Genomic DNA, 26,224 nt, shown 5'->3' on the forward strand with positions numbered 1-26,224 from the left:
TTTTATCTGCTAACTTTTCTTTCAAAATGTGTTTTTATGGGACTCAGTGATAACCCGAGACAGAGGTGATATGTCTGGGTTGTGAGGGACACCAGAAAGGGACCTTAGAAAGATCTCCTGGCCTAGGATAACTGAAGCGTGTTTGGATCTGTGCTCGATGAAGCCCCACACACCTCAGTACTCAACGGTGTTCTTCTAAAAGGCGAATATCCATTCACATGGTTCAAGTTGGCTTCGGCCACATCCTCTCCTGGCACCGATACAGCCAGGGTGGAAGGCGCCTTCTGATGTGATGCTGTGCGGATCAGGCACTTGGGGTCACTGGCTGATTCTGAGGAGAAAGACGGTCAGACATATCTAAATTCTGTTCAAGGCAGATTAAGTTCCTAACTCTCTGCTCTGAACCCCACAGTTAATATTTTCTGCTAAGCAGTGTGTGCCCACTCGCCCATTAAAATCTATTACTGGAAAGCGTCTTAGGATATATCCCTTCGAAGAGTGCCTTTTTTATGTCAAGCCCCATGCTGGGTGGGGGCCAGAGTCAGATGAACACAAAACTAGAGAAAGGAATCACACACACACACAAGTGCTATGACAAGACTGTTTGCCAGGCATTTTGGTATTTCAAAAAGATGGAAGCTTTTCCCATTACTTTAGAATGCTTTTCTACAGTTTAATCATTTTAAAGGTAAGTTTTTTTTTTAAAAAAAAATTATGTTTACAGCAAACAGATATATAAGGTGTAAACTTCCCCAAATGATACAATTGACAGGGCACCTCAAGGGCTGCTCTGTGGTATGCTAGATATACACTAAGAAAATCGATATTGGCATCACCTGGAAGTGAAATTAAGTGCCAGGATTGTGATTTAAAGGGATCTCTGGGAGCCACTTGGCCAATTTTCTCATTTAGTAGCTTCATTCAAAGTGGTGGAAAAGTGTTCAGGAGAGCAAGTGACCCTGTTCTAGTTAAGGCTCCAAACAACTTTTCTGTGAAAGGTGTGTACCACAACATTGCCTTTTATCTGATATACCGTCTCCTCGTGTTGAATGCACACACACACACACACACACACACACACACACACACACACACACTTGTGTGAGGAAGACAACTTTGAGGAGTAGGTTCTGTCCTGCCTCAACGTGAGTTATAGAGATAGGCTCACGTCCGCCCCAGTATGTACATGCACACATGTGTAGAGCTAGAACCCAGCATGTTGGCGAGTGCCTGTGCCCGCCACAAGGCTTTTATTGATTTTTATAGTGCCTAATTCCTTCCTTTTCTAAATGTTTACAGCTATCACTTGTTCCATGAAGATCACTTGGTACATTTTGGTGCTGTTAGTTTTTGTGCTTGGTATCACCCTTCTGGTCCACAGAGTGCTTCAAGACCACAGGAGGGTGCAGAGGCGGCAGAGTAAGTGCCGGGAGAGACACATTGCAAGGGTTGGTGCCTCCACCCACGGGGCTTCAACAGGGTTCCTAAGGGGGGAGGGTGGAAGGAATGGGAGGGGATGAGAAGAGCAAGGAAGGAAGCCAAGTCTGTTTATCTGATCAAGGCTTCATTTGTTAGAAATTTTTACCCAACTTATATAGGGAGAAGGCAGGAAAGGGGGAAGGTTAATTTACTGCTGCAGGAGACAGGAAGAGTGCTTCCATGTGTTAAATAGGCTGCCTGCAAGATACCACAGGGATGTTTTCTCACAGATGCTCTAACAAACGATGTCCTCACAGTCTCTCACCCATGAGTTAGGGTCCTCGATAACTTTCACTAAATAGCTTTAGGTCTCCACTAAATGACCTTTGCTCACTATTTGGCTTTGGCCTAGTAAACACCTTTTGTCTCCACTAGATAGCTTTGGCTCACTAATTGACTTAGGCTTCAGTAGATAGCTTTGGCTCCACGAGATAGCTTTGGCTCCACTAGATAGCTTTGGCTCCACTAGAGAGCTTTGACTCACTAATTGACTTAGGCTCCACTAGAGAGCTTTGGCTCACGAATTGACTTAGGCTTCAGTAGATAGCTTTGGCTCCTGGCAGGTTGGCCTGCGAGATTGCTGGGGGAAACGCGCGCAAACCTGTTGGGCAGATTTCTTTTCTCAAGCTCGGTTGGCCACTGCTGTGTACTGTTAGGTGTAAATGCGGCTTCTCGATAATCTAAAGATTGCAAGTGGAGGGAGACACCAGCACCAGCATTTGTGTGCCTTTCTCCAACACAAATGGGCAAACAGACAAGAAAGACAGGAGGAAAGGAGTTGTCCGGATGGTGGCTGAGAGGGCTTAGCAGAAGTGAGGGCAAAGAGAGGCAGACAGACGACGCAGTGACGCTTGCTGAGTAGAGCAGAGTGGCCTCAGGTGACGACATGAGTGTGAGCAATCCTCAGTAGGTCTGAGGGTGTCAGTAGAGCTTGGGCGAGGCAGAACGGAAGGGAGTCTTTAAAGTCAGGATGGTAGGAGCCTCGTAAACAGCTTTTATAAGTGTATGATGAGACGTTCACCCACCAGAACGGATTGTGTGTATGTGTGTGTGTGCTAGCTGCATTTCAGACCTGACCGACCGTTCTGTTAGTAGTTGGTCTCTTGAAGACAGTACCAAAAGCCTCACCATGATAATAGGGTCTGAAGACACAGACTCAAGTCAAATGCTCACTTTAGCATTTTAGCATATTCAGCACCTATAGCTCTGAGCCAGTTGTCATCACTAGGCAGGGCTCTTCTGTCCTACTTGCCTCTGCCACATGGAGCTGGGGTAAAGGTAGAAATGAAGAGTTGAACAGTGTCAGGTCACAGCTAGTTTTCTCTCTCTCTCTGACACAGAGTTTCTCTGTGTAACAGCCCTAGGTGCTCTGAAACCTTTTCACTTGGAACTCAGAGATCCACCTGCCCCTGCCTCCTAAGTGCTGGGGTTAAAGGTGTGGGCCACCACCTCCTGACACTTTATCTTCTTTTCTTCTTCCTTCCTTTCTGCTTTTCTTTTTGGCAGCACAGCTAGTTCTCGGTAAAGCACTGCAGAGTTGCAGGCATGCTGTGTTCACTTCTTAGCTCTTAGTCCTTTGACAGGCAAGGTTGTTCGTCATTGCAACAAGAGACTACGTAACGTTCACTGCAGACAAGAAAGGCTGCCATCGACTCTTGATGAAGACTCTGTTGCAGGCGTTTTTAAGTGCAGTTTCGGATCAAGTCTCGCCTCGGACACCTTAGTAATAGAAGCATGCAGTGTTATGGTTAATGACATGACCAGGTTGTGTATTTGTAGAATAACAATTTTCACTAGATGATCAAAATATGTGTCCCGGATGCCCTTCACTGTCAACTTGACACAGTCTAGAGTCACCTCAGAAGGGAGTCTCCATGGAGGGGCTGCCTTGATCTGACTGGCCTTTGAGCATGTCTATGGGTTGTCCTGATTCTTACTTGATACAGGAGGGCCAAGTCCACTGTGGGCGGCACCATCCCTGAGCAGGAGAACCCAAACTGTATAAAAACCTGGATAAGAAAGTATAATCCAGTGTGCAAGCCAGCTAGCAAGCAGCCACCTCTGCGGCTCCTGCTGTGCTTCCTGGTTGTGAATCAGTCCCCAGGTGTGAGGTAACACCACGCAGAACAGCAAGCAGGACTGCCTCGACTTCCCTCAATGCTAGACTGGAAGTGTAAAACAAATAAACCCTTTCCTTAAGTTGCTTTTGCAGTTGGTAGTTGTCATAGCCACAGAACGAAACCAGAACAATATGTAGACACTACTATTATTTTTGTTTTATGCATGAAAAGGGAAAAACTCCTAAATCCAGAAAAGTTAAGAAAAGCTACACAATTAATAAAATGACAGAATAAAAACCTGCTATCTTCTAGGCATTGAAATCATCATTATTTTAAGTAAATATATGCTATTTATTTGAAAATAATTTATAGCTCTATGTTTTTTGAACCATTTTCCTATAGGAATACAGATTAAGAAAGAAAGATAGAAGGTAGGAAAATGCATAAAAAGACACAGGTAGTGAGACGTTCACTAAATTCTTTCAAATGTCTATCCAGATGATAAATTTGATGGCTTTCAAAGGTTTTCCTTGCAAGTCTGAGCATATAAAGCAACGAAAAACATCACAATATTTATACCATTAGATAGTATCAATCTGAAATGTTTCCTAAATATTCTTCATATCCTATCTATGTAGATCACAATAGTATTTTGTAAATAAGGGCTGATGCCTTTCATGAGCAGATGGGATGTAATATTTATAGTAGCGGAGAAGGTATTACTTTTAGAAAGAGTCTTGTTATTGGTTTGTGATTTTTGTTTGTTTGTTTTGAGACAGGCACTCAGCATGTAGTTCTGGCTGGCCTAGAACTCACAGAGATATATATGTCTCTACTTCCAGGATGCTGGGGTTAAAGGCTGAGCCAACACGCGCCCGTGTTTGTTAGTCAAAGAGGACTTAATGGTAAAAGCTTGTAATGCCTTGTTGCTCAAGACCTGCTTGTGAACTATTCTTTCTCCTTGACAATTCTTTGAAGTACATAGGGAACACAGCGAGAATGGTGATTTTTGGAAGGGAGGGGGCCAGGGTCTCACTCTGTAGTCCAAGCTGCCTTCAAACTCAGGATCCCCCTGCCTCAGCCTCCCAAGTGCTGGGATTACAGGTGTGGACCACCACCGCTGGCAGAATGTGGTCTGTTTGTCACCTAAATCTTCAATTTCTTTTCTTGGATTAGGTCGTAAATACAAATCCGCATCCGTTCTCTTAAGAGGGAGTGACTCTGTGAAGCTGAGCGCTGTGGACGGCCGGGTTGTTCCAGGTGGGTTCTGCGGCAGCGTACAGCATAGGACGGGAAGGGCCCAAAGCTGGGCTGTCTCAGTACAGAGCGAACTCCGGATCCGAGTTCATTTTAAGTAGCCTTGAGTTTGGAATAAAGGAACTGTAGGGCAAATGCAACCCAGCTTAGTACGTCTCATCATCAGGGGACAGTTATGATCAAAGCCACCCCCTTAAATAATGGAAAGTTCGCCTAATTGGCGAGAAGAAACTCACGGGAGTAGGCAGGGGAGAGAGCGCCTCGGGGAATAAGCCTGGGGTTTATTTTTAAATGAGACAAGATACCATTATTTCTCAGAATTGCAAGAAGTAATTGTAGAGTGGGCAGGCCTTCTGCTGGAGCCTTCACTTGATGGGGTGCCTTTGTGCAGAGAGAACTCCTAATGGCCTCAATTAAAAAGCCCCCTGTCCTCTCCTGAGAAGCAGGGAGGGGATATGGTGGATCCTAATTAGAGCAGCCAAGAGGGCCATGAGCACAGACGCTTGGGCTCCAACTTCATCTCTCACTAATTGTGAGGCCTCCTTTTGAATCCTGCTGTCAACTCACATTAAAAAGAAAGACCAAGACACTGACAGGGGGAAGGTCCTTTTCCTTCACCAAAGAGAAAGGATTTTTTAAAAACTAGAAATCCAACCGAGGGCCTTGGGCGTGCTAGGCAAGCACTCTACAGCACTCCCCACTTTTTAATTTTGAGGCAAGATCCCACTAACTTGATAGAATTTACTGTACAGCTGAGACAGGGCTCAAAAATGTCATCCTCCTGCCTCAGCCTCCCGAGTACCTGGGGATTATAGAGGCAAGGCCTGGCTTGCATTTAATCTCCCAGTCTGTGTGACAGTCCCTGACTATCCTCTCTCTTTCTCTGTCAGACAAGGTCTGACTATGTAGCCCAGGCTGGCCTCAGGACTACAGTTCTCCTCCTCAGCCCCATGGGTGGTAGCATCGTGCTCATATACCTGACAGGAAAAAGTGTTTCTGACTTCTCGAAAAGCCCCAGAGTCGAGTGATATTTACTGATTTCTTTGTCTCCAGTGGGGGAACAGCCCTTTGCACTTGGTGAAAAGACACAAAAGGAAGCTTCAATACGGTGTGCAAACCCTTTAAAAAATGAGAGGACACTAGACAACACAGTCTTCTGCTGCGGGCAAAAGCAGCCACCTAGAGACCGGCCCAGCACTGTACTGGGGAACCATGTGCCCGTGATTCTTGCTAGCTACTGAAGCAAGCAGTCATGCAGACCCTTAGTCTGGGGGAAAATCAGTCTGGATGCACCTGAAGATATACATTTAAACAATTGGCAAACTAGTTGGCATTACCAAGTCCTCAAGCCATGGTTGGCAGTAAGTATTAGTTTAAAAACATTTAATGTCAGCTGTAGATGAGTCAAGTTAATGGAAATTTTGTGTGGTTCATGAAAATTTGTTTAAGTAATACTATTTTTTAAAAACCGCATGCTGCTGTTTTAAGGAGATGTTTAAAGGGAGGCAATGATGATCCTTCTGCTCATCATCTACCTTATCCAGCATACCTGCTCATACCAGGAGTGGTTTAACCCAGCTCGGCCAAGTTTAGTGCTTGCCTGAGAAATCCTGGCCATAATTCTGAGCACAGCAGTCTTGTCTGAGAACAAGTCAATTGTTCCCCTGTCACCTCCTATAATTCGAGGAGTCACACAAATTTTAACTCCTGGCTAGCCACAAGATGAACCTTACAAGTTATATTTACGAGCTTGCAGCTATCCTGCACCCCTCCCCCCCAAAAAAAAAAAGCTGTCTTGGGCCTGCCTTCCCTTAATTGCTCTCACTAAAACCCTCTGGCTTCATTACCAGCCTATAGTATTAATGTTCAGTGCAGGCCCTGGGTGCCGGCTTTCTTTCTTTCTTTCTTTCTTTTAGACCAAGAACCCTTTCGAGGCTTAGCATCTTCAAAAGGAAAAGAGGTGGGCTCCTTCTTATTTATATTCCTTTAACCTAAATTCGTCCCCAACCCAGTCTCAGTTCTTTCTGAGACAGAAGTGGAAAGAAAATCATGCCTCCCCTGAGTGCTGTTTCTCTTTGTAATGATGGATCACAGGCAGTAGTGAAAGGTGAGAAAAAGTGGGCCTGTGTGAGTCTCTGGAAATGCAGTCACATGAAGAAAAGAAAAGGAGTCAAAAAAAGCAATGCCTGTGTGCTACATTCAACTGATGGTTGTCAGTGCTAGCCACTCACCCAGAATAGCTTTGTGGTTCATGAGCTACAAAGCTAGTATTGTCACACATGCACACAACTGAGAATTAGGGACTCCTCCATTCCCAAAACATTCATCCTCCAAAAAAGCCACAAGCAGAGCTCAGGAGGATCCTTTTCTGCATAGAGCCTGCATATTAGAGCCATATGGAAGATGCATGCCTTTGGAACTTTCCGTGCCTGAGAAACAGGTGGCATGTGTGGTCTTGGTATGAATGTTCTTAACATCTTATTCATGCAGTGGCTATTGTCACATGGGTAATGGCTTCATCTTACCCATCCTTGTATCCCTCACTACGGCATAGCTCTTGGAAGGCCATTCATTCGTGATAACAGTTTATGAAACAGCACAGTCCTAGGGAGAAAAGGGTATAGGAAAAGGGAGGTGAGCAAGAAGTGAATCTTTTCAGGTGTAATGGTGTAATCCACCTTTAATCCCAGCACTCAGGAGGCAGAGACAGGCTGATCTCTGAGTTTCAGGCAAGATTGGTTTACAAAGTAGCTTCCAGGACAGCCAGGGCTATAAGGTAAGATCCTGTCTTTTAAAAATACCAAAAATAAACTTAAAAACTTAAAAAAAATGAAACCTAAGAATGGGAAGGATGAAAATACATACAGAGCAAGGTATGTATGGTATTATGGGAAGAGCAAGAATTATGGGAAAGAATATAATTCCCCTTTGTTGAAAACATGGACAGCAAATCTTGTAGAATTGCTAAGGATATCAAAGAATACTGAGAAGCAGTGACCATTTTGAGGAAGGCATTTGAAAGAGATTTTATTTTTTATGTGTGTTCGCATGGGTGTGCCCAGAGTCAAGATAAGGGCATTGTTGGGCCACCTGGAGCCAGGGTTACAGGTGGTTTTAAGCTTCCTGACATGGGTTCTGGGAAAGAAATTCTGGATGCTTGGAGGAGCAGGGAGCACTCTTAGCTGCCTAGCTATTTCTCCAGCACTTGAGGAAGGGATTTTGAGAATTATTATGTTTTGTTGCCGTGATAAACAGGGCCAGAAGCAGCTTAGAGAAGGAAGAGTTTATTTCTGCTTATGGGTGCAGAGGGATAAGAGTCCATCATGACGAGGAAGCATAGTAGCAAGTGACTGGGAGAGCTACGGAAGCGGGAAGCTGAGCGCTCACATCTCCAAACCCACAGCATGAAGCACAGAGAACAAACAGGAAATGGTGCACATTTTTAAATTCTCAAAGCCCGCCTTCAATACCGTACTTCCTCCAGTAGGGCCATACTGCCTAAGCCTCCCCCAAGGAACACCACCAATTAGGGACAGAATGTTTAAATACGTCCCATGGGAGAGATTCTCATTCAAACCACCATGGCAGCTTTAAAATGTATCTCTAAGGGCTACAGCTTTTGACTAGCATGAGGATGCTAGAACAAACCTCTAGTAATTAAGCAAACAAACAAACAAACAAACCAAAAACAACTAACAACATTTGGGTTGACTATATAGCGAAACCAAGACCATGGTCATAGGAAGTGGCCTGGGACATACATAATGGGATGCAAACACTGACTGCAAAGAAACAAACTGATCGAGAATTGGTAGGTTGCTTATAGAAGCCTTTGGAAAATTAGGAAATTGGAGATTAGAAGATAAACAGGAGTTTAGGAGGTCAAGAAGCCAAATCCTACAGCCCAAGTCATAGCCCGGAAATGGGATGATGAGAAAGCACTTCCTGGTCTCTCTACTGTTGAGTGCGCCATTTGGTCAGATGGCAGCTTTGGGTCTCTCCCTGGATTACATGCCGAGGGAGGAGATTAGAGATTAGAATCTGGGAGAGAGATTAGCATTTCTTTGGAGTTCTGTGTTCTTTTAAAAAGGTTTTAAAATTTCTTTTTATGTATGTATGTGTGTGTACCGACTCTTCTGAATGCATACCGTGTTCATATAGTGCCTGTGGAGGCCAGGAGAGGGTGACAGAACCCCTGAGACTAGAGTTCAGGTGGTCCTGGGATGTCTAACATGAGTGCTGGGAACCTAGGCTGGGCCCTCTGCACGAGCAACAGGGCTCTTAATTGCTAAGCCATCTCTCCAGCCACTGGCTTCTGTGTCCTTGAGGTGACCTGTGAGACATCCACACGCCATTACGTAACCCCCCATCAGGCTTCTTCATCAGTGTGGCCACTCACTCCAGATGCGGTGGGGAGGGGTCCTTCCGCATCCTCCCTTCAAACTGTGGGTGAAATCGTCCAGACTCAGATCGCTTCATGTTTAAGTCTCTAACAAAGTTTTACTGAACACTGAGGACCTGCCGCGCATCACAGCAGCCTTGGCGCTCTAGCACCCTTCTTCCTCCAGGAGAATCCTCCAGGCTGGCTTAGGATAAGGGAACCCCTGTTGAATCAAGCACTGCATCTGTGCTGCACTTTCACTCAGGCCAACTTAGCTAATTTCATAAGCATTTCACTCCTCTGCTAACGAGAAAATGGAATCTAAGAGAACGGCAGCCACTGCTCAGAGCAACTGAGGGCACAGGAAGCAGCAACGGCGATGGGATTTTAGGACTGGTTAAAGTCACTGGTTTACAGGCGCCTGGCAGGGTCAGGGTTCCATCAGGCCCGCCCAGACAGTGTAGTCTGGAGCACGGTTGTCAATGGGAGTGACGACCTGGGGATCAGGCCGCTTCATATCAAAACTCTTCCTGCTTTTTACATTTGACCCTGGAAATGGAGATGAAACATGCTCCCTCTAGGAAGCTGTGGCAGCTTGTGTGACGCTGTTGAGTCCTCACGAGAGAGACAGTTCAGCATGGGTTAAAAGCACTTTCTTTTCTGCAGTTAATGTGGGCGGCCCCTAAGGTAATACAGAGAAAATAAAACGGACTTTTACTGTGAAAGAAGCTTAGTGAAGGTCAGAAGTAGGTGGATGGCCCGAGTCACAATGCCCCCAAATAAAACTAATGGCAACATAAAGTTATAATTCCCAGCTTGTTTATGGCCAGGATAATAAAGACTGTGCAGGTTTCAATTTCCTGCAGAAGAGAAGATAAATGACTGGTGCCAGATGTCTTGAAACTAAGCAAGATAACATGAAATTTTAATTTTTACTTGCTTAACTGTTACCCGTAATATTGATGACTATTAAAACGCCAGTTGGATTCATAAAGCAGGGAAGGTTATAGCTACCTGCTTGATCATAGGCTAGGTGTGAAGGGTGACTCTTTTTGTAGGAGGAGGTTCACAAGTATGAAGAGTCCACATCTGGAACAGAATAATTTATTCTAGGCATTCACTGAATTCTGTATGTGACAGCCATTTATACCAGCTCTGGAAGAACAGATTTCAGAAAATATGCTTGGAGCACATCCTCTGTCTTTGCCCGGATGGTCCCTCCTGGACCCTTTGTCTCCCTTGCTGCCCATGTGTGCATCCCCTCCAGCCTGACTTTGTCTTGTGATCTGGGCTTAATCAGTACTCTCCAGAACAAATAAATAATTACAACAAATTAAGAAAGTCATTTAAAAAATAAGTCAATTAAAAAATAGCCAGAACTTGTTTAAAAACAAACAAACAAAAAGCCGCTGTGGTGACAGAGACAGGCAGACCAGCAAGCTTAGTCTACTTGGGTGAGCCTCGGGCCACTGAGGGACCCTGTTTCAGAACCAATAGCAGCACAACGGGACAGTGTCTGAGGAGAACGGCACCTCTGACGTCTACATGTGTCCATGCAAGCTCATTGTGCACACATCTGTGCGCCCATACACCCACAATCACCCACCCCCACACTCACTTCACAAAAGAATAAAATATAACTGAACAAGTAGTTTGGAGACAAGCACATTAAAAAATGATGGGGAAACAAGCCTCCTAAACAAGAAAAGACGCTTTAGCTGTGTTCTCCTGTGGGAGACCGACCTGGCCCAGGAAACCCACCAGGAACAAAGTAATGTAAAACCATGTTGCAAGTTACACAGCAGGAATACACGCTTACATTGAAAGGATGAAATGAGGTTAGATCCCACATGTCCTAGATGCAAAAGACCTTTGAGCAGTGATAGAAATTACTTTGGAAAAAGGAAAGAAAGCAAGCAAGCAAGCAAGCATTGCGGGACAGCCTGGACAGCATCACAGGCACCGTGACACAGGTTTCATCCTGCTGTTGGGAATCATCCTGTTTGTAGATTCAGTCAGGGTGAAATCCACACTGAGGTTCTTTGAGGGTTCCTGAAAAAACCATCAAATGTTTGGAGGAGAGAATTGACAAACTCTTGAAAAGACATTTGTGATGTTTTCAAATATTTCTGTCAGTCTGTGTTGCCTTTAATAGCACTGGTGAATTAATAGTATTTGAAAGAAACTCTATTTTTCCAGTGTAGTATGAATGGAAAAATTTCACCTGTTTTAGCTATGCCAAAGAAGGTATTAAAATGACATACATTTGAGTTTGGGTGTTTTTAAAAATCAGTTTTCAGAAGTTTTGCTAATGACCATGGATTAGTTTCTGCTGTGTAACCAGTTACCACAAACAGCAGTTTACATGCATGTTATAAGTGCTTCTGTGGGCTGGAACTTTGAGTACTCCGTCACCAAACCTGGCTTAGTTCAGCGACTCCCAAAGCTGCAATCAAGAGGCCAAGTGTCTGTAGTCTCTTCCAGAAACCCAGCGTCCACCTTGCTGCCTGGGGCTCACTTCCTTGCTCCGGCGTACTGAAGAAGTTGCCTTCTTACTGGCTGCGGAGCAGAGGCCAATCTTAGCTCCTTCCTGGCACCTCCGGGCCCACATGGCTGTTTGCTTCCTTGAGCCAGCTAGAGTCTCTCTGATCTTGGGAAAGGCCTGGTCTCTCTTCGGAGAGCTTATTAGTAAATCAGGATCAGACTCATTCAAGATAATCTCCCTTTTCATCAGCTCAAAGTTAATCAGTTTGAGATGCTGATTACATTTTTAAAACACCTTCATTTTCACCCAGTAATAGAAGCTAATAATGGTTTCTAAGAACTGTGATGTGAGGCTGGGCAGGAGCGGTACCCTCGATGTGGTTGGTATATAAGGGTTCTGTGAAAAGGCAACAGGGAGATTGAGGCTCTGGCCCAAGCAGGCTGGATGTAGGTCTAATCTGATCCTCTTGATTGGGAAAGTTTTATCATCTTACCCTTTAGAGTACTAGAAGTGGAACAAATGCTAACTTTAATGGGGCAATTTTAGCACCGCTTCAATCATATTCTTAGGAAACGGGGGAGGATGAAGGAAGAAATGAAAACACAGAGCTGAGTGAAGTGGCTTAAAAGTGTTAGAACCATTCAAAGGAAACAGGACGAAGGAGAGAAACTGCCTAAACCTCTTTTAGATGAAGAGCAGGGTTGTCTTCCAACGCATCCATATTACAAGTTCTTTTTGCCTTGCTGTTGACTGACATAGCTCTCTGTCTTGAACTATAGAGTCCACTCGAGGGCTGCCCTTAACCCGGGTCATGGACATGCTCCCCCCAATCCCAGAACTTGAGGCCACTTCTGCAGTGCCCCAGCAAGATCAATATACACGGTGAGTGATGCTCCATCTTATTGACCGTTTGATTTGTGCATTAGAAACATGAGCCGGTTCCAGGAACTCTGGCTGACCCTCATCAGCATTGCTGTCTGGGCTGAGGACACAGAAGTGATAAACTTGAGAAGCCATTGGAATTGGGTGACACTAACTAAAGTACTCATTTTCTCCAAGGTTTAGGAAGGATCAGCAAAGTAATCTCTCAGCCTATTAGACTAATCTCTCAGTCTATTCAACTGTCCCTGAAATGTCAGCTCGTCCCTTGGCATCACTTGTCTTGGAGTGGAGCTGTTAATTAGTCAGAGCATGAGAAAAGGGAGCATGAGATTTGTTCAGTTGAACCCATCCACCTAAGTCATTGAAGTAAAACATTAAGTTTAACATCTGCTACTCTAGATGAATGTGCCTTGCTTTAATATATTCTAATCTAAAACTATGCTCAGAAGTGTCTTAGTGATGCTTTTTATTCATTCAGCAAATATGTAGTGAGTGGCTGCAGTCATCTACAGTAAGTTAAATGTGGCGACAGGAAGGAAGAGGGGAACAGTGTCTCTGGCACCCTCCCATGGTGCTTCAGGGTGGCTGGTTGAGCCACTCAGATTTCATACGACTTGAGAGGTTATCAGTCCAGGTTCAAGCAGGAAACTGGTATTTTACTCAAATTGAATAAATCAAGGAGAATTTAATTAAGAGTCTGTTAAGCCAAAATGTGGAAATTCCAGATGGGGAGAATATGTTTGTGTGGGAAGAGCTGTCTGATAAGAAGCTTGAGCTCCATCAAAGGATACCGTAGCCTAGCCTTCAGTTGTCCTGGAGAGAGAGAGGGAAAAGGAGGAGGAGGGGTGGGAGGGGAGGGAGAGGAGGGAGGAGGGGGTGGGGGAGAGGGAGAGAAGTGGGAGACGGAGAGGTAGGGAGGTGGGAGAGAGACCCCTGACCTTCCTTTTCTTAGCTGTGCTGTTGTTTTCCACTGGCCAAGGCCAACCAGGGACAGATACACTAACCCAAGCAGAAGTGGCCTGTGTAGGCTTCTCCCAGGGCAGCAAGAAGGTGGAGAGACATGGGGAGCAGATCTGGGGATGTGATTGAAGATCCAGCCCAAATGGTCAATATGCAAAGTGGAAACCTAGTGACATGTATCCATTTGTGTTCGAGAAGAAAGCATGTAGGTCTTCGGGCTGTCATGGTCTGCTGTTGGCTAGAAATCCCTAGGTTTAACGAGTGTGCCAGGGAGAGGTTTCTGAGCCCTGTGTCTGACACCTCGCATGTTGGTCCTCAAGCAGGCCTGTTCAGGCTCCCAGATAAACATGCCCCACTTTGTTCATTCCCTTCAAACGTGGACTTGGTGTCAAGCACTCTACTCACTGGCAAAGGTGACAGGCAGTTAACGGGGACGTTCGAGTAGAGCCCTGAAACTTGTGATGAACGTAGAGCAACACGGGGTCTAGAAGAGCTTACCACGGAGGCACCAGTCAGATGACAAGATGCCTCGCATTGGCTAGATCCTCAACAAACGTGCGGAGTGGGAGAGGCTTTCTGCTGCTGTCCCACTAGAACCGTGGTCTGTCGCAACAGAGACCTGAAACAACGCTTACGTTTTTATTGAAAAGAAGCCAAAAAATCCCGTGAAGGCAGAGTCAAGAGGAATCTCTAGGCTTCCTCTGTCCTGTGCTTGTAAGTTTCTCATCACTCCAACGCTGTCCTGGTAGGGATACAGCGGGGCATCAGAGTAGAGCACAGCAGTAGATGGAGGCCCTAGCCAGTGGCAGGAGATGTTACAGAATACAGTGTTCTAATGTAGACAATACTAAAAAACAAACCAAACAAACAACACCAACAAAACACACACACACACACACACACACAAACTACCTAGGCGAATATTTGTTTTTATTAAAAAATAAACCTTTCAGGCTATTCGTGGACAACCTGGACTGAAGACTTTGAAGACTGATGAGAATTTATTTTGGGAGAGAGCGGGCTGCTAACATCTGGGTCCAGCTGAGGAGGGACTGAAGGGGATGGTGAGGAAGAGACCCTAGTTGATGAGAACGAGCTGGAGAGTGTGTATCTGACCCATGGGATCAAGGGAACAAGAGTGTGTCAAGAGCTGCTGTAAGCCACGGAAAACAAGCTGACGGAGCCCAGGGGCGAGCAAGAGGTGTTTACATTTCTGCTCCGAGTCTTCGTCTTGAGGAACCAAGAATAGCCAAAAGCAAAAAGCCTTCTTCATCAGGTCATGTTGCAAGTGCAGGGATCATTTTTGTTTTTGTTTGTTTGTTTTTTTCTATACAGATGAATGGTTTCTATTTGGTAAATTACTTAATAGGGACTGTGTTCAGACATTTATTTGCATTTATAAATCTTGCCTCCTTTTGGCCTAAGACTGTTTTTTTTTTCTTTAATCCAACTTTGGAAATAAAAAGAATTGAAATGAAATGCCCTGAGTATTTAAATTTGATGGCAAATGTTTCCTTGGATTCTTTTGGCTCTCATAAGCACAGGTATCAGTTTCAACAAGAAATACGCATAGATGAAACACCAGTTCTTATTGGAAAAAAAAAATCATTTCCTGGAGCTAAGATGGAGTGTGGTCTTCCAATAAGATCATGTGACTAAAATTGCCTATGAACAGCAGAAGTGAGAAAGCCCCCCCCCCATCCAGCTCCCCTGATCCATCTCCTGTGAGGCAGGTGATGAATGCTTCCCTGACCTTCTTTGGAAACAGTCTCAGACCCCATGGGAGACGCGCTTCTCTCATCTCCAGGCATAAGCAAGCACTCCTGTCCCCAAAGATTAAGGGCCCTTGTAGAGTGGGGACAAACAGGCCTTGCTAGGTCCCATCCTCATCAATCGTTATCTAGCTCCCAACTTTGCCCTACCACATTCTCCATCACTCTGTTCTTCACCAACACCCTCAGGTGTTGAGCCGGGGGCTAGCTCCGGGGGTAAAGCGTTGACTGTGCAAGCATGAGGACATCACCCTGAGCCTGATGGTTCTGCTCCCATCTCCACTCAAGTAGTGCCAATAATAATAATAGTAATAATAAACCCATGGTCTTAATGTCTTCTATAATCCATGGCTTCCGGTGGCTAACACTGACCCTGGCGTTTAGTGGTTTGAATTCGACTGGACTCGGTCCATGCACTTCACTTGCAGTTTACACCTTCACTGAACCATAGTTAGCTATGACCTATGCTGACCTTGAGGTCAGTGTCAAAAGTGTGTTGGAGAGTAGTGAGAAGAAACATCCCTCACTGGGATGCTGCCACAGTTGCTCTGCCACTAGTGAAACATGGCGGAACAGGAAGAGGGTAGATGGAGAAGAGAACACGGGGAAAGTTACTGGTGCATGCAAATGCCTTTCTATGTGATGAGAGTGAGAACATCTCTGTTAGGGTTTCTTCTATAGCTACGATGAAACCCCATGAACCAAAAGCAAGTTGGGGAAGAGAGGGTTTATTTGGCTTATACTTCCACAGCACTGTTCCTCTTCAAAGGAAGTCAGAACAAGAACTCAAATATGGCAGGATGCTGAAGGCAGGAGCTGATGCAGAGGCCATGGAGGGTGCTGCTTACTGCTTGCTCATCATGGCTTGCTCAGCCTACTTTCTTATAGAACCCAGGACCACCATCCCAGGGATGGCACCACCCACAATGGGCTGGGCCCTCACCCATTGATTGCTAATTGAGAAAATGCCTTAGAGCTGAATCTCATGGAGACATTTCCTCAACTGAGGCTCCTTCCTCTCTGATGGCTCTAGCCTGTGTCAAGTTGACACACAAAAGCAGCCAGTACAAAGAGTGATCAGAGACAGACAGACAGAGAGAGAGGGATGGGGGGGACATTATGGAGGAAGCAGCAGGCTTTTGCCTGGAGAAAGCAACATTGCCAAATATGTAGCTGATGGTCCTGGTTTCTATAAGAAACCAAATGTCCCAGGGCCCTTCCTCCCACGTCTGTGCTTTTATCCTAGCCTGGAGTTCAGTTTGCTCCCACTCTGTGCTCAGCTGCCCTGGGTAAGGCAGTTGTTCAGACCACCTTCTCTTTCCTGATCTTTTTCTGGTTGTTAACATTCCCTTTTCTTCTTCATTAGAAAATTCTGTGTCCTGGCTTACTTGCTGGCTTTTGAATAATGTCATGTGTGTGTGTGTGTGTTTTGTTGTGTGTGCATGAGCAAGCATGCACATGCATATATGTGTGTGTGCATGTGTTTTCTCTAGAATTTAGTACTCTTATTGGACTTCTCATATTCTGCTCAGTGTGCTTTCTTGTAGAACTCAGAACCACCAGCCCAGGGATGGCACTGCCCACAATAGGCTGGGCCCTCCCCTACTGATCACTAATTGAGAAAGTATATCATAGATATTTATTTATGTCGGTTTCTTCTCCAGACTGTGAGAAGGGGAGCCACACCCACTTTCTGAGTCCCCGGAGGTAGGGACTCACTTCTTCCTGGTCTGTCCTCACCGGCAGTCCTCATCCTGGCTGGTGATAAACGTTATTTGTAAATTCGTTAAATGGTTACTCATAAGGGGGTAGGACTGCCGGTTTACACACCAGGGTCTGCTGGCATGATAATCATGCTCTTTAACAAACATGGTGGTGGGAACTATACCCAAGAATTCATCACATGGAATTATACTCAGCCATAAAGAAAAGCAAAAATTGCAGGAAAATATATTAACTGATGTAACCTAGATCCAGGAAGACATATACATATTTTTTTCTCATATGGATTCTAGCTGTTAATGATCGTACGTTTGTCGGAGGGGGGTTCCTGGCATAAGACTGGATAGGGGACCTCAAAAGTAGAGAAAAGAGAGGAAGAGAGGGTATCGAGTACAGGTGGCATGAAAAAATAAAAAAAATGTTACTGAAGGATACAAAGGGCTGAGGGGGAGGAATGGAGGGGAGAGAATCAACAGAAGCAAATTATGCTGGAAAATGCTACCATGAAACCAGCCAGTGGAGCCCACAGTTGCTGTCCATCACGAAGGAAAGTCAGGGCAGGAATTCAAGGCAGGACCTGAAGCAGAGGCCATGGAGAAATGGTGCTTACTGGCTTGCTCAGCCTGTTTGCTTATATAACTCAGGACCACCTGCCCAGTGGTGGCATTGGCCTCGGTGGGCTAGATGCCCACATCTATCATTAATTAAGACACACAGACTCGCCTACAGGCCAATCGGATGGAGGCACTTTCTCAACTGAGGTTCCTCTTTTCAGATAACGCTAGCTTGTGTCAAGTTGACAAAGAATTGACGAACAGATGGCAATCTAAGGGAAAGAGATGTGAAAGGCATGCTTGCATTTTAAAAATCTGGCTATGATCGGGGAACAGGGAGGAGTACTTCTGGTCTGGCTCTAGTTTGCCTGCCAAGATTTGGGGTTTTATTTATTTATTTTACTTAATAATCGTCTAATAAACTCACACATGGCAAACAAAAACATCTAAATATGATGACATGTTAGCAGATAAACATAGAGATTTAATTGATTTAAAAGTATCCACATCAGTATCTCTCAACCTTCCTAACGCTGCAACCCTTTAATGCAGTTCCTCATGTTGTTGTGACCCCCCCCCGCAACCATAAAGTTATTTTTGTTGCTACCTCATAATTGTAATTTTGCTATTTTTGTGAGTTGTAATGTGAATATCTAATATGTCAGATATCTGATATGTGGCCTACAAAGGGCTCATGACCCACAAGTTTAGAACCATTGGTTTAAAAGCTATTTTTAAAAATTGCTCTGTGAATTATGTATTTACACACTGGGAATCATGTATGCTGGTAGAATGGCTGGTCTTGAAATGAAAGAAAATATGTAGCATGTGACTCTATGATCATGGCAAGCAAGAAAACAATACTTGAAAAATCAGGGCTGGATGGACGGCTCGGTGGGCAACGAGCTCGCCATGCAACTAAGGCCTTGGAGTCTGGATTCCTCTGGGCAGATGTGGCAGCCTGCCTATAAACTTTGCACTTCAAAGGCCGACAGGAGCCGTAGGTCAAGCTGGGTAGGGAGACTAGCCAAATCAGCAAGCTCTGTGCCTAAGTGAAACTGCTTCAACATATAAGGGGGAGATAAAGAGATGACGACATCAGCACCAGTTCCTGGCCTCCACCCTTCCATGTGCATGCACACACTTGCATTTGTTCATACACACATGTATGAACACACACACACACACACACACACACACACACACACACACACCATCATCTACACGTTGTCCTCCTGAGAGGTGTAACTGTTACTGGAGAGGGCTAGGGAGATAACATCACTTACTGGGAGAAGGTAGCTTTGTGGGTTAGTACTTACGATCCTCTCGTCTTCCACCCATGGAAGGCTCAACCTGAAATGCCCTCCCTGATGGGATTACTGTTTAGTCAACATGGAACTCTGCATGCTGTGGGTTGGTTAAGCCAAGACTCCTGCCATTGAACACTCAACTATCCCCCCTTTCTCCCTGTCACCTTCAGCCAGCTAGCTTTGGTTTTCAGGCTTTTCCCAGTGAGGCTTCTGAAAAGGATTATTAAACACTGGTTCCTTGTCGCTGGTGGTCATTACTGACCCAATATCTCTCAAGAGCAAAGAAACTTGACATGAAAACAAAAGGGGATGTCGGGGGAATGAAGAACACTAGTTGGGAGGGAAAGAGGAGGAGAAGGGAGACTATGGGGGCAAATGTGATTAAAGTACAGGACATACGATATAGAAATTCTTTATGAAACTAATCACTGTGCAGTGAATACACACTAATAAAAAAGGAGGAGGTTGGAAGACAGCTCAGTGGGTAAGAGTACTTGATGTGCAAACATGAAGACCTGAGTTCGAATCCCCAGCCCTTACATGAAAAGCTGGGCATGCCTGTAAACCCAGAATTGGGAGGCAGAGACAGGAAGATCCTGGGAGCTCACCCCACACCCCTCACAGCTAAAATGATAAGCTCCTGGCTTAGTGCAAGACCCTGTCTCAAGGAAATAAGTTGAAGAGGAATAGAAGGTACCCAACATCTTCCTCTGGTCTTCACATGTGTGTGCAAATGCATACACTTCCATACAATCATGTACATACATGCATGCATAACACACACACACACATACACACACACACACACACACACACACACACAGTTTAAAAAGAAAAAAGCAGAAGGAAGAACAAAGAAGCCTTTATTAGTCCCTTCTCCTATCAGGAGAACTGGGCCGGACTCATCCTTAGCTGCCCCAGCACAGCGTGCTGGAGACCACATGACTGGTATAGACCAAGTAGTAGTGGCCCAATTCTCGATTCGAGAGTAAGGGAAGGACACTGACAGCCAGTTGAAGACAGGGTCTGTAGGCACAGAGGAGGAAACAGTTGCTGGGTACCTCTGGGAATATTTCTTCTCAGTTCCTGCGATTTTAAGGAAAAGCGTGGAGAAAGAGGCCGATTTAAAACCATATGCTAGATATTGAAGCCAGATCTTTGGGTGTGTTAGTGAAGTGTTGACTCCAAGCTGCACCCCTGGCTTCAGAACAAGCTCTTGAGGGATGCTAAGACGGTTTTCAGGCTTGTGCCATTGGCCAGCACCCTGTACCAGGAGCCCATGTCTAAGCTCGAAGACAGTGCTGTTTGGGGTCACTGTCTCTGCCCAGAGCCATGCGTAATTTCAAATGCTCTGTGAAGACAGTCTATGTGTTTTCACGCGGGAAAGTGATCAAGTGTTGTGTCCCAAAGGTATGTGACTGCAAGTGCTGTACAGTAGGTGATTTTTCTTTTCACTGTGGTCCTACTTCAGTGTCTTTCTCACTTGAAAGGGAAGACGTGTGTGTGTGTGTGTGTGTGTGTGTCCAGTAGCCACGGCTACCCACAGGTAGATAATCAACGTGGTTGTCTGCCTCAGGACTTTAAATTATGGGAGCACTGACAGAGAGCTGGGGAAATTCATCTCAGGAGTGGAATCACCCATTGCTTTGTTTTCTGCTCACACTTCATTCCCCTCCTTCCAAGAGGCCTTGTTCCTCAGCCTGGTTCTCCTTGCCTTCAATTTCCCAAACTCCAAAAGACTATTCAGAAGTGGCTACCTGGACTACAGGAGGATCTTTGGCTGTTAGCGTTCCTCGGGGACTTGTGAAGCCGGTTCCCCTGTGCCAAAAGGAGTCATTTCATTCACCTCTGGCAAACGGGATACACAGCTCTCAATTAACATCTGCCCGTGGCACTTAACACAGCAAGGTCCATGCTGGCCTCCAGGCTCGCCCAGTCCCTACTCACAAGCTGTTATACACCTCAAAGCTCCCAGGCAGTCTCCTGACCCCACCCCTAGCCACTCACCCTCTAACTCAGCTCTCCTCACTCCGCTTTCTCTGGTCTATATCCCCTGCTGTTCTCCCCACTCTCACCGATAGTCCTAGCCAAGCCCAGTCTTCCCAGGCACATTCGTCTCTCTCTTCCCCTCTCTCTGTGCTGGGATCTCCCAGATGCCTCTGCTGTTCTCTCTCTCTCTCATATCTACATTAAAGCCTTCTCATACCATGAAGTGGTCATGTCGTCAGTTCATACCCTGGTCATGCCCTTACTTAGAGATCCGTTCCTACTTGTATCTCTAGAACTGCTTCCTGTTGCCTCTCATGTACATCCAAGGTTTGCATTCCTCTATAAAGGCAAGGCTGTTGGCGCTCTAGAATACAGTAGCTCAAGTTCAATATTTTTTTTTTTTTCCAGCATGAAGAAAAGACACAGTCTTCGTCCCTCAGGCCTGGTGTAGGACTGAGTTTATTTTGAAGCCCTTTTCGATGTAAAGCATGGGCCCCCTCTGTATCCCCTTGTCTTTGAAACTGTAATATTTAATAGAGGATAATGACTTAAAAAGTTCTGACGTCACCCACAATCGACAGTATGTTTTGAATAGTTTAAGGCTGTTTTTCTAGATAGTCCTTTTCAGGGATTTGGTATCTGACAAAGCCAGGTGTCTGGGCCTGCCCTTATATGGAGCTGAGTTCTGGCTCTCCGCAATGTTTATCACCTTAGTTTGGAAAGGAAGTGGTTTGCTCTGGGAAACCTTCTGGGCTGGGCTTCCTGGTGCACACAGCTTCCAGCCTGGCTCTTCCAGCTGTGTGCACCAGGAGGGAGGAACTTCTTCAGTCACAACAGGAAGTCCATCGCTGCTCAACATTTTCAGTGGTCCTTGGTCCATCACAGGTCAACTGAACACGGCATGGCAGCCCCAGGTTGGAGTGAGATTTAAGAGGGGAGTTGGACCAGAAATGAAGGACTACGTGGGTTTAATTCATTCATTCCTCCTTGCGTGGCTGTGAGGGAGCCCTTCTGTCATTCCTCCCGGTGGTGGTTTGAATAGGAATGGCCCCACAGGCTCATATATTCAAATGCTAGGTCATTGGGGGGGTGGTGATACCTTACAGGGATTAGGAGGTGTGGCCTCGTTGGAGAAAGTGAACACTGTGGGTAAGCTTTGGGGTGTCTGATGCTCAACTAGCCCAGATATCTTCTCTCTTCCTGGGTCCTGCTGATCTGGATATGGAACTCCCGACTTCAGCACCATTCTCCCCGCTATGACGATGAACTAAACTTCTGAAAGTGGGAGCCAGTGCCAGTTAAATGCTTTCTTTTGTAAGAGTTGCCATGGTCATGGCCTCTCTTCACAGCAATAGAACCCTGATCAAGACAATTCTCTTTATAAGGAAAGAAAAGGCAAAGAGTTAGGTCCCTGGATCAAGCTCACAGCAAGCTGAAGAGTTGAGATTTGAACACAATAAAGTTTTTTTGTTTGTTTTTGTTTTGTTCTTCCTACATTGGGGTCAAATCCAGGGCCTCACTCACTCTAGGCAAGGGCCCTACCCACTGAGCGTGCTCTCAGCTGTCCTAGGCCATTCTTTCAACCACACATTCTCTCCCTAGGCAGCTAAAGAAGGTCTTTTTTTCTCACAACAAAAACTTCAGTACAGTACAGCTAAATGCCTTTCCAGAAGCTTAGCCTCCTTTGTTTAAAGGTTGTTTGGATCATCTACCCGGTAACAATGCTCTGCTGTAAACCTGCTCTATCTACCCAAGTAACCTCAAAGATCTCAAAGACCCCAATTAAGTGGTGGTTCTGAAGAATCACAGCAAAGACAGGTCCTTGGCTTTTTGGTGTGTGTGTGTTTAGATGTTCATAAAATAAGACAATAAGTAATGTGTTAATTGAGTTTTTTCAAAGAAATTCTTTTCACTCATCTCAAGGTCCTCTGAAATGAAAACTATTACAATGCCAAAAACCCAGGTATTGTCAAGAAACCTGGAGTCTTTGAAAAGTCCCCTTTCTTCTTAAAGAGTTTAAAACACATTTTCCTGCTTGAAATTTGCTAGAGAGAGACAGGAAACACCTCCAGTCAGTGTTTATTTGGGCCACAGTGAGGGGGGTTGAACCAGGGCCTTGCTTGCTAGGCCAGGCTCTGCTCCGAGCTCCTCCTCCATTTTTAGGCTCCCTCTTTAAGCAGCTTGTTAGTACGGCATTCCACCATGTCAAAACAAAAAACGACAGCAGTGCTGAGCGACACTGTGATAGTCTCTTCCTGTTTCATTTTTTATTCAGGGTGAAAATTTCAGTAGGAATAAAAGTTGTTTACTTCAGCTATAAGAGACTAAGATTAGAAGGAAGGCTTTCTAGGCTTCAGTAATTGGTGCCTTTTAACACAATAATGAGATGAAAGCAGCAGAGACAACCTCTTTCAAAGATGCGTGCTTGTGCTAGAAAGTTATGTGTGTGTTCATGTGGGTGCATGTGTTAGTGCAGGTATGAGTACATGTATGTGTGTGTTTGTATCTATGTGTGTGGTTGTGAAGGTCAGAGGTCAATCTCTTGTATTGTTTCTCAGAAGCAAGGTATATATATATATAGTTTGTTTTTATTTATTTATTAAATACATATTTAATAAAAAATTCTGGTTGGGTGTGGTGGTGCATGCCTTTAATCCCAGCATTTGGGAGATAGAGGCAGGCAGATCTCTGTGAGTTAGAGGCCCGCCTGGTCTATAAAACATGTCCAGGACAGCCAAGGCTCTGTTACACAGAGCAACCCTGTCTTGAAAAACAAAACCAAGCAAACGAACAAACAAAATTGTGTGTATGCATGTATAAGAGTGTATGTTGTGTCTGTGTGCTTGCTAGTGTGACCCATGGAGACCAGAAGAGGGCACTGGATCCCTGGAGCTGGAGGTGCAGATGGTTGTGGGCTCCTCCCTGTGGGTGCTGAGCACAGAAGTCCACCTCCTCAGCCCTGGGACAGCCAGGGTCCCAGGCCATCACCTGGTGCTTTTCTGTGGGTTTCTGGCATGGAACTTTCTGGAAAAGCCTTTGAGTAACTGGGCTACCTCCCCAGCTGCTAGGGCCAGAAACTATCCGAGGAAGCACCCTGCAGCTGCATTCTAGAGACTGTGCAGGTTGGGACACTGCGGACCAGGACAGGGGTTGGGGGGTACTGGGAAGGGGAGGAGACAGCACTCCTGAGGAGCAAGCTGCATGAGCCATGGCTGCATAATCATGCAAACTGGTTTACCTGATAAAGCAAATGTGAGAGTCCACCTTTCCCCTCTGCTGACTTCCCGCCATCGCAATGGCTAGAATCATGGAACTCCTCTGCCTAAGCACCCAGATCTGGTAGTTAATAGCTTTTACTTTATGCTTGTTTGTGTTATCTGTGTGTATTAGTGTTTGTCCATATGTGCAATACATGCATGCCTGGTGTCTGAGGAGGTCAGCAGAGGGAGGCAGGGAGACAGATCCCTAGAGGAGGAGGTAAGGACGGTTGTGGGTCGCCATGTGGGTGCTGAGAACCTAACCTAGGTCCTCCACACAAGAGCAACCAGTGCTCATAACTGCTGATTCATCTCTTTGGGCCCAGCAGATTTCCTTTCTAGTGAAAACTTTATTACACACTAAAATCTTAGGTGGGATTTTTTTTGCATTAATATATTATCCATCTGCTTGCTAATGCAAAATGCATCTGATGGCAGGCAGATAAGATAAGAGATAAGTAACTCTGAGGACTAGTATAGTTTGAAGAGGGATGGCTAGTTACTCCTGTAATCCCAGCCCTCAGGAGGTAGAGGCAGGCAGATCTCTGTGAATTTGAGGCCAGCCTGATTTACATAGAGAGTTCCAGGCCAGCCTGGTCTACATAGAGTTCCAGGTCAGCCAGGGCTACATAGAGAGACCCTACCTCAGTCAATCAATCAATCAATCAATCAATCAATCAACCCATCAATCAAAATTTGAAAAATTAAGTAGTTGGGGTCCTCTGTAGATTGGAAAGGGGTGGCTAGCTCTTAGCTTCCACATCTTGGATTTTAGGGTGTGTGTGTATGTCTGTGTGTATTGTGTGTACCTAGGGCTGTGCACCCATTCATGCAGTGCCCTGGAGGACAGACACTATTGAATCCCCAGGAACCAGGAACCAAAGTTACAGCTGGTTGTGAGCCATTGTTGGGTCCTGGGAATCAGACCTGGGTCTTAGGCATGAACAAGTACATGTGCCATAACTTAATCACTGCACCATCTCTCCAGCCCTAGATCTTAGCTTCTTGAAAAGGACTGTATCTTCTCTCTCTGTCTCTCTCTTTCTTACTGTAGTCTTCACTTTCCTGGACTCACTTTGTAAACCAGGCTGGCCTGGAACTCAGAGAGACCTGCTCTGAGTGTGTGACGCCATGCTCGGCTGGGGACTGTATCCTAATACCCAGAATAAGTGCCCACACAAAAATGACCCAGTGTTTGTTCATGAACGGAGAACTTAGTGGCCTAAGTTGAGGCACCAAAATCAAGGAGGGTTTCCTAGGGGAGGGGACACGGGTGAGGGAAAGAAACACACACCTGCAAATAATGGACGAGGGAGGAAGAGAAGCAGGAGGGTGAGAAAGGAGCTGGGAAGACGGCTTAGCCGGTGAAATGCTTGCAGCACAAGCTTGAGTGTCAGGGTTCGGATCTCCAGCACACAGTTACAGTGGGTGTAGTGGCCTATCTGCACAGAGGGCAGAGACAGAGATTCCACAAAGCAAGTTGGCTAGTAAGGCTACTTGGAATGGTAGGTTCTGGGTTCAACTGAAAGACGCTGTCTCAGTGACTAAGGTGGAGAAAGATCTAGAAAGACTCCTGTTACCGTGCATTGTCCAGTGAATTTCAGAAAAGACTCCTCACTTATTCCTACACACATGCAAACATGCACATACCTGTACCACACCTATGGACAAAAAATTATGTGAACACTGGCATACAAAAAAATGGGACCCTTCAGCAATGCCTAGGTGTCCTCCGACAGACAGACAGACAGACAGACAGACAGACACACACACACACACACACACACACACACACCATGAACACATATGTGGGCTTCTAAAAATTCAGAAGACAGAAGTGTTCTCTTTGCAAATGATTCCTATGCTATTCCCTCTTCCAAGGACACTGCAGTAATTAATGTATGGGGAGACATGGTCTTTTGTTATGCCTGAGAATGTCAGAGTTCTTTAGGGGAAAACTGACAATATTGTGATCTATTGCAATATTTCTTTTACACAGTATAATTTGAGCTTGTAACTGCTTAACCAATTAAAGATTAAGCAGCAGGCCTGAAATGCCACTGCACGGCTGAAAGGATGATTTATTATAGCAAAGGTTACTGGGACACAGAGAAGC

General features: G+C 45.4%; 1 protein-coding gene across 3 annotated transcripts in view; it reads left to right on the forward strand.

Moving 5' to 3' along the window:
• Positions 1 to 26,224, forward strand: part of Tmem156 (transmembrane protein 156) — a 45,511-nt gene that overhangs the window by 17,575 nt on the left and 1,712 nt on the right. The window contains exons 4-7 of one of the 3 annotated variants that reach the window (XM_021640689.2): positions 1,300 to 1,419; positions 4,716 to 4,799; positions 12,442 to 12,544; positions 14,458 to 14,983. In XM_021640689.2, coding sequence (XP_021496364.1) covers positions 1,300 to 1,419; positions 4,716 to 4,799; positions 12,442 to 12,544; positions 14,458 to 14,482 — 332 coding nt within the window. In that variant the 3' untranslated portion in view covers positions 14,483 to 14,983. Of the gene's footprint in view, positions 1 to 1,299; positions 1,420 to 4,715; positions 4,800 to 12,441; positions 12,545 to 14,457; positions 14,984 to 26,224 lie in introns of those variants that run through there. The other 2 variants (XM_060365275.1, XM_060365276.1) reach the window with 2 other exon arrangements.

The sequence above is a fragment of the Meriones unguiculatus genome, chromosome 12 (genome assembly GCF_030254825.1).
Source record: "Meriones unguiculatus strain TT.TT164.6M chromosome 12, Bangor_MerUng_6.1, whole genome shotgun sequence".
Taxonomy (NCBI): Eukaryota; Metazoa; Chordata; class Mammalia; order Rodentia; family Muridae; genus Meriones; species Meriones unguiculatus.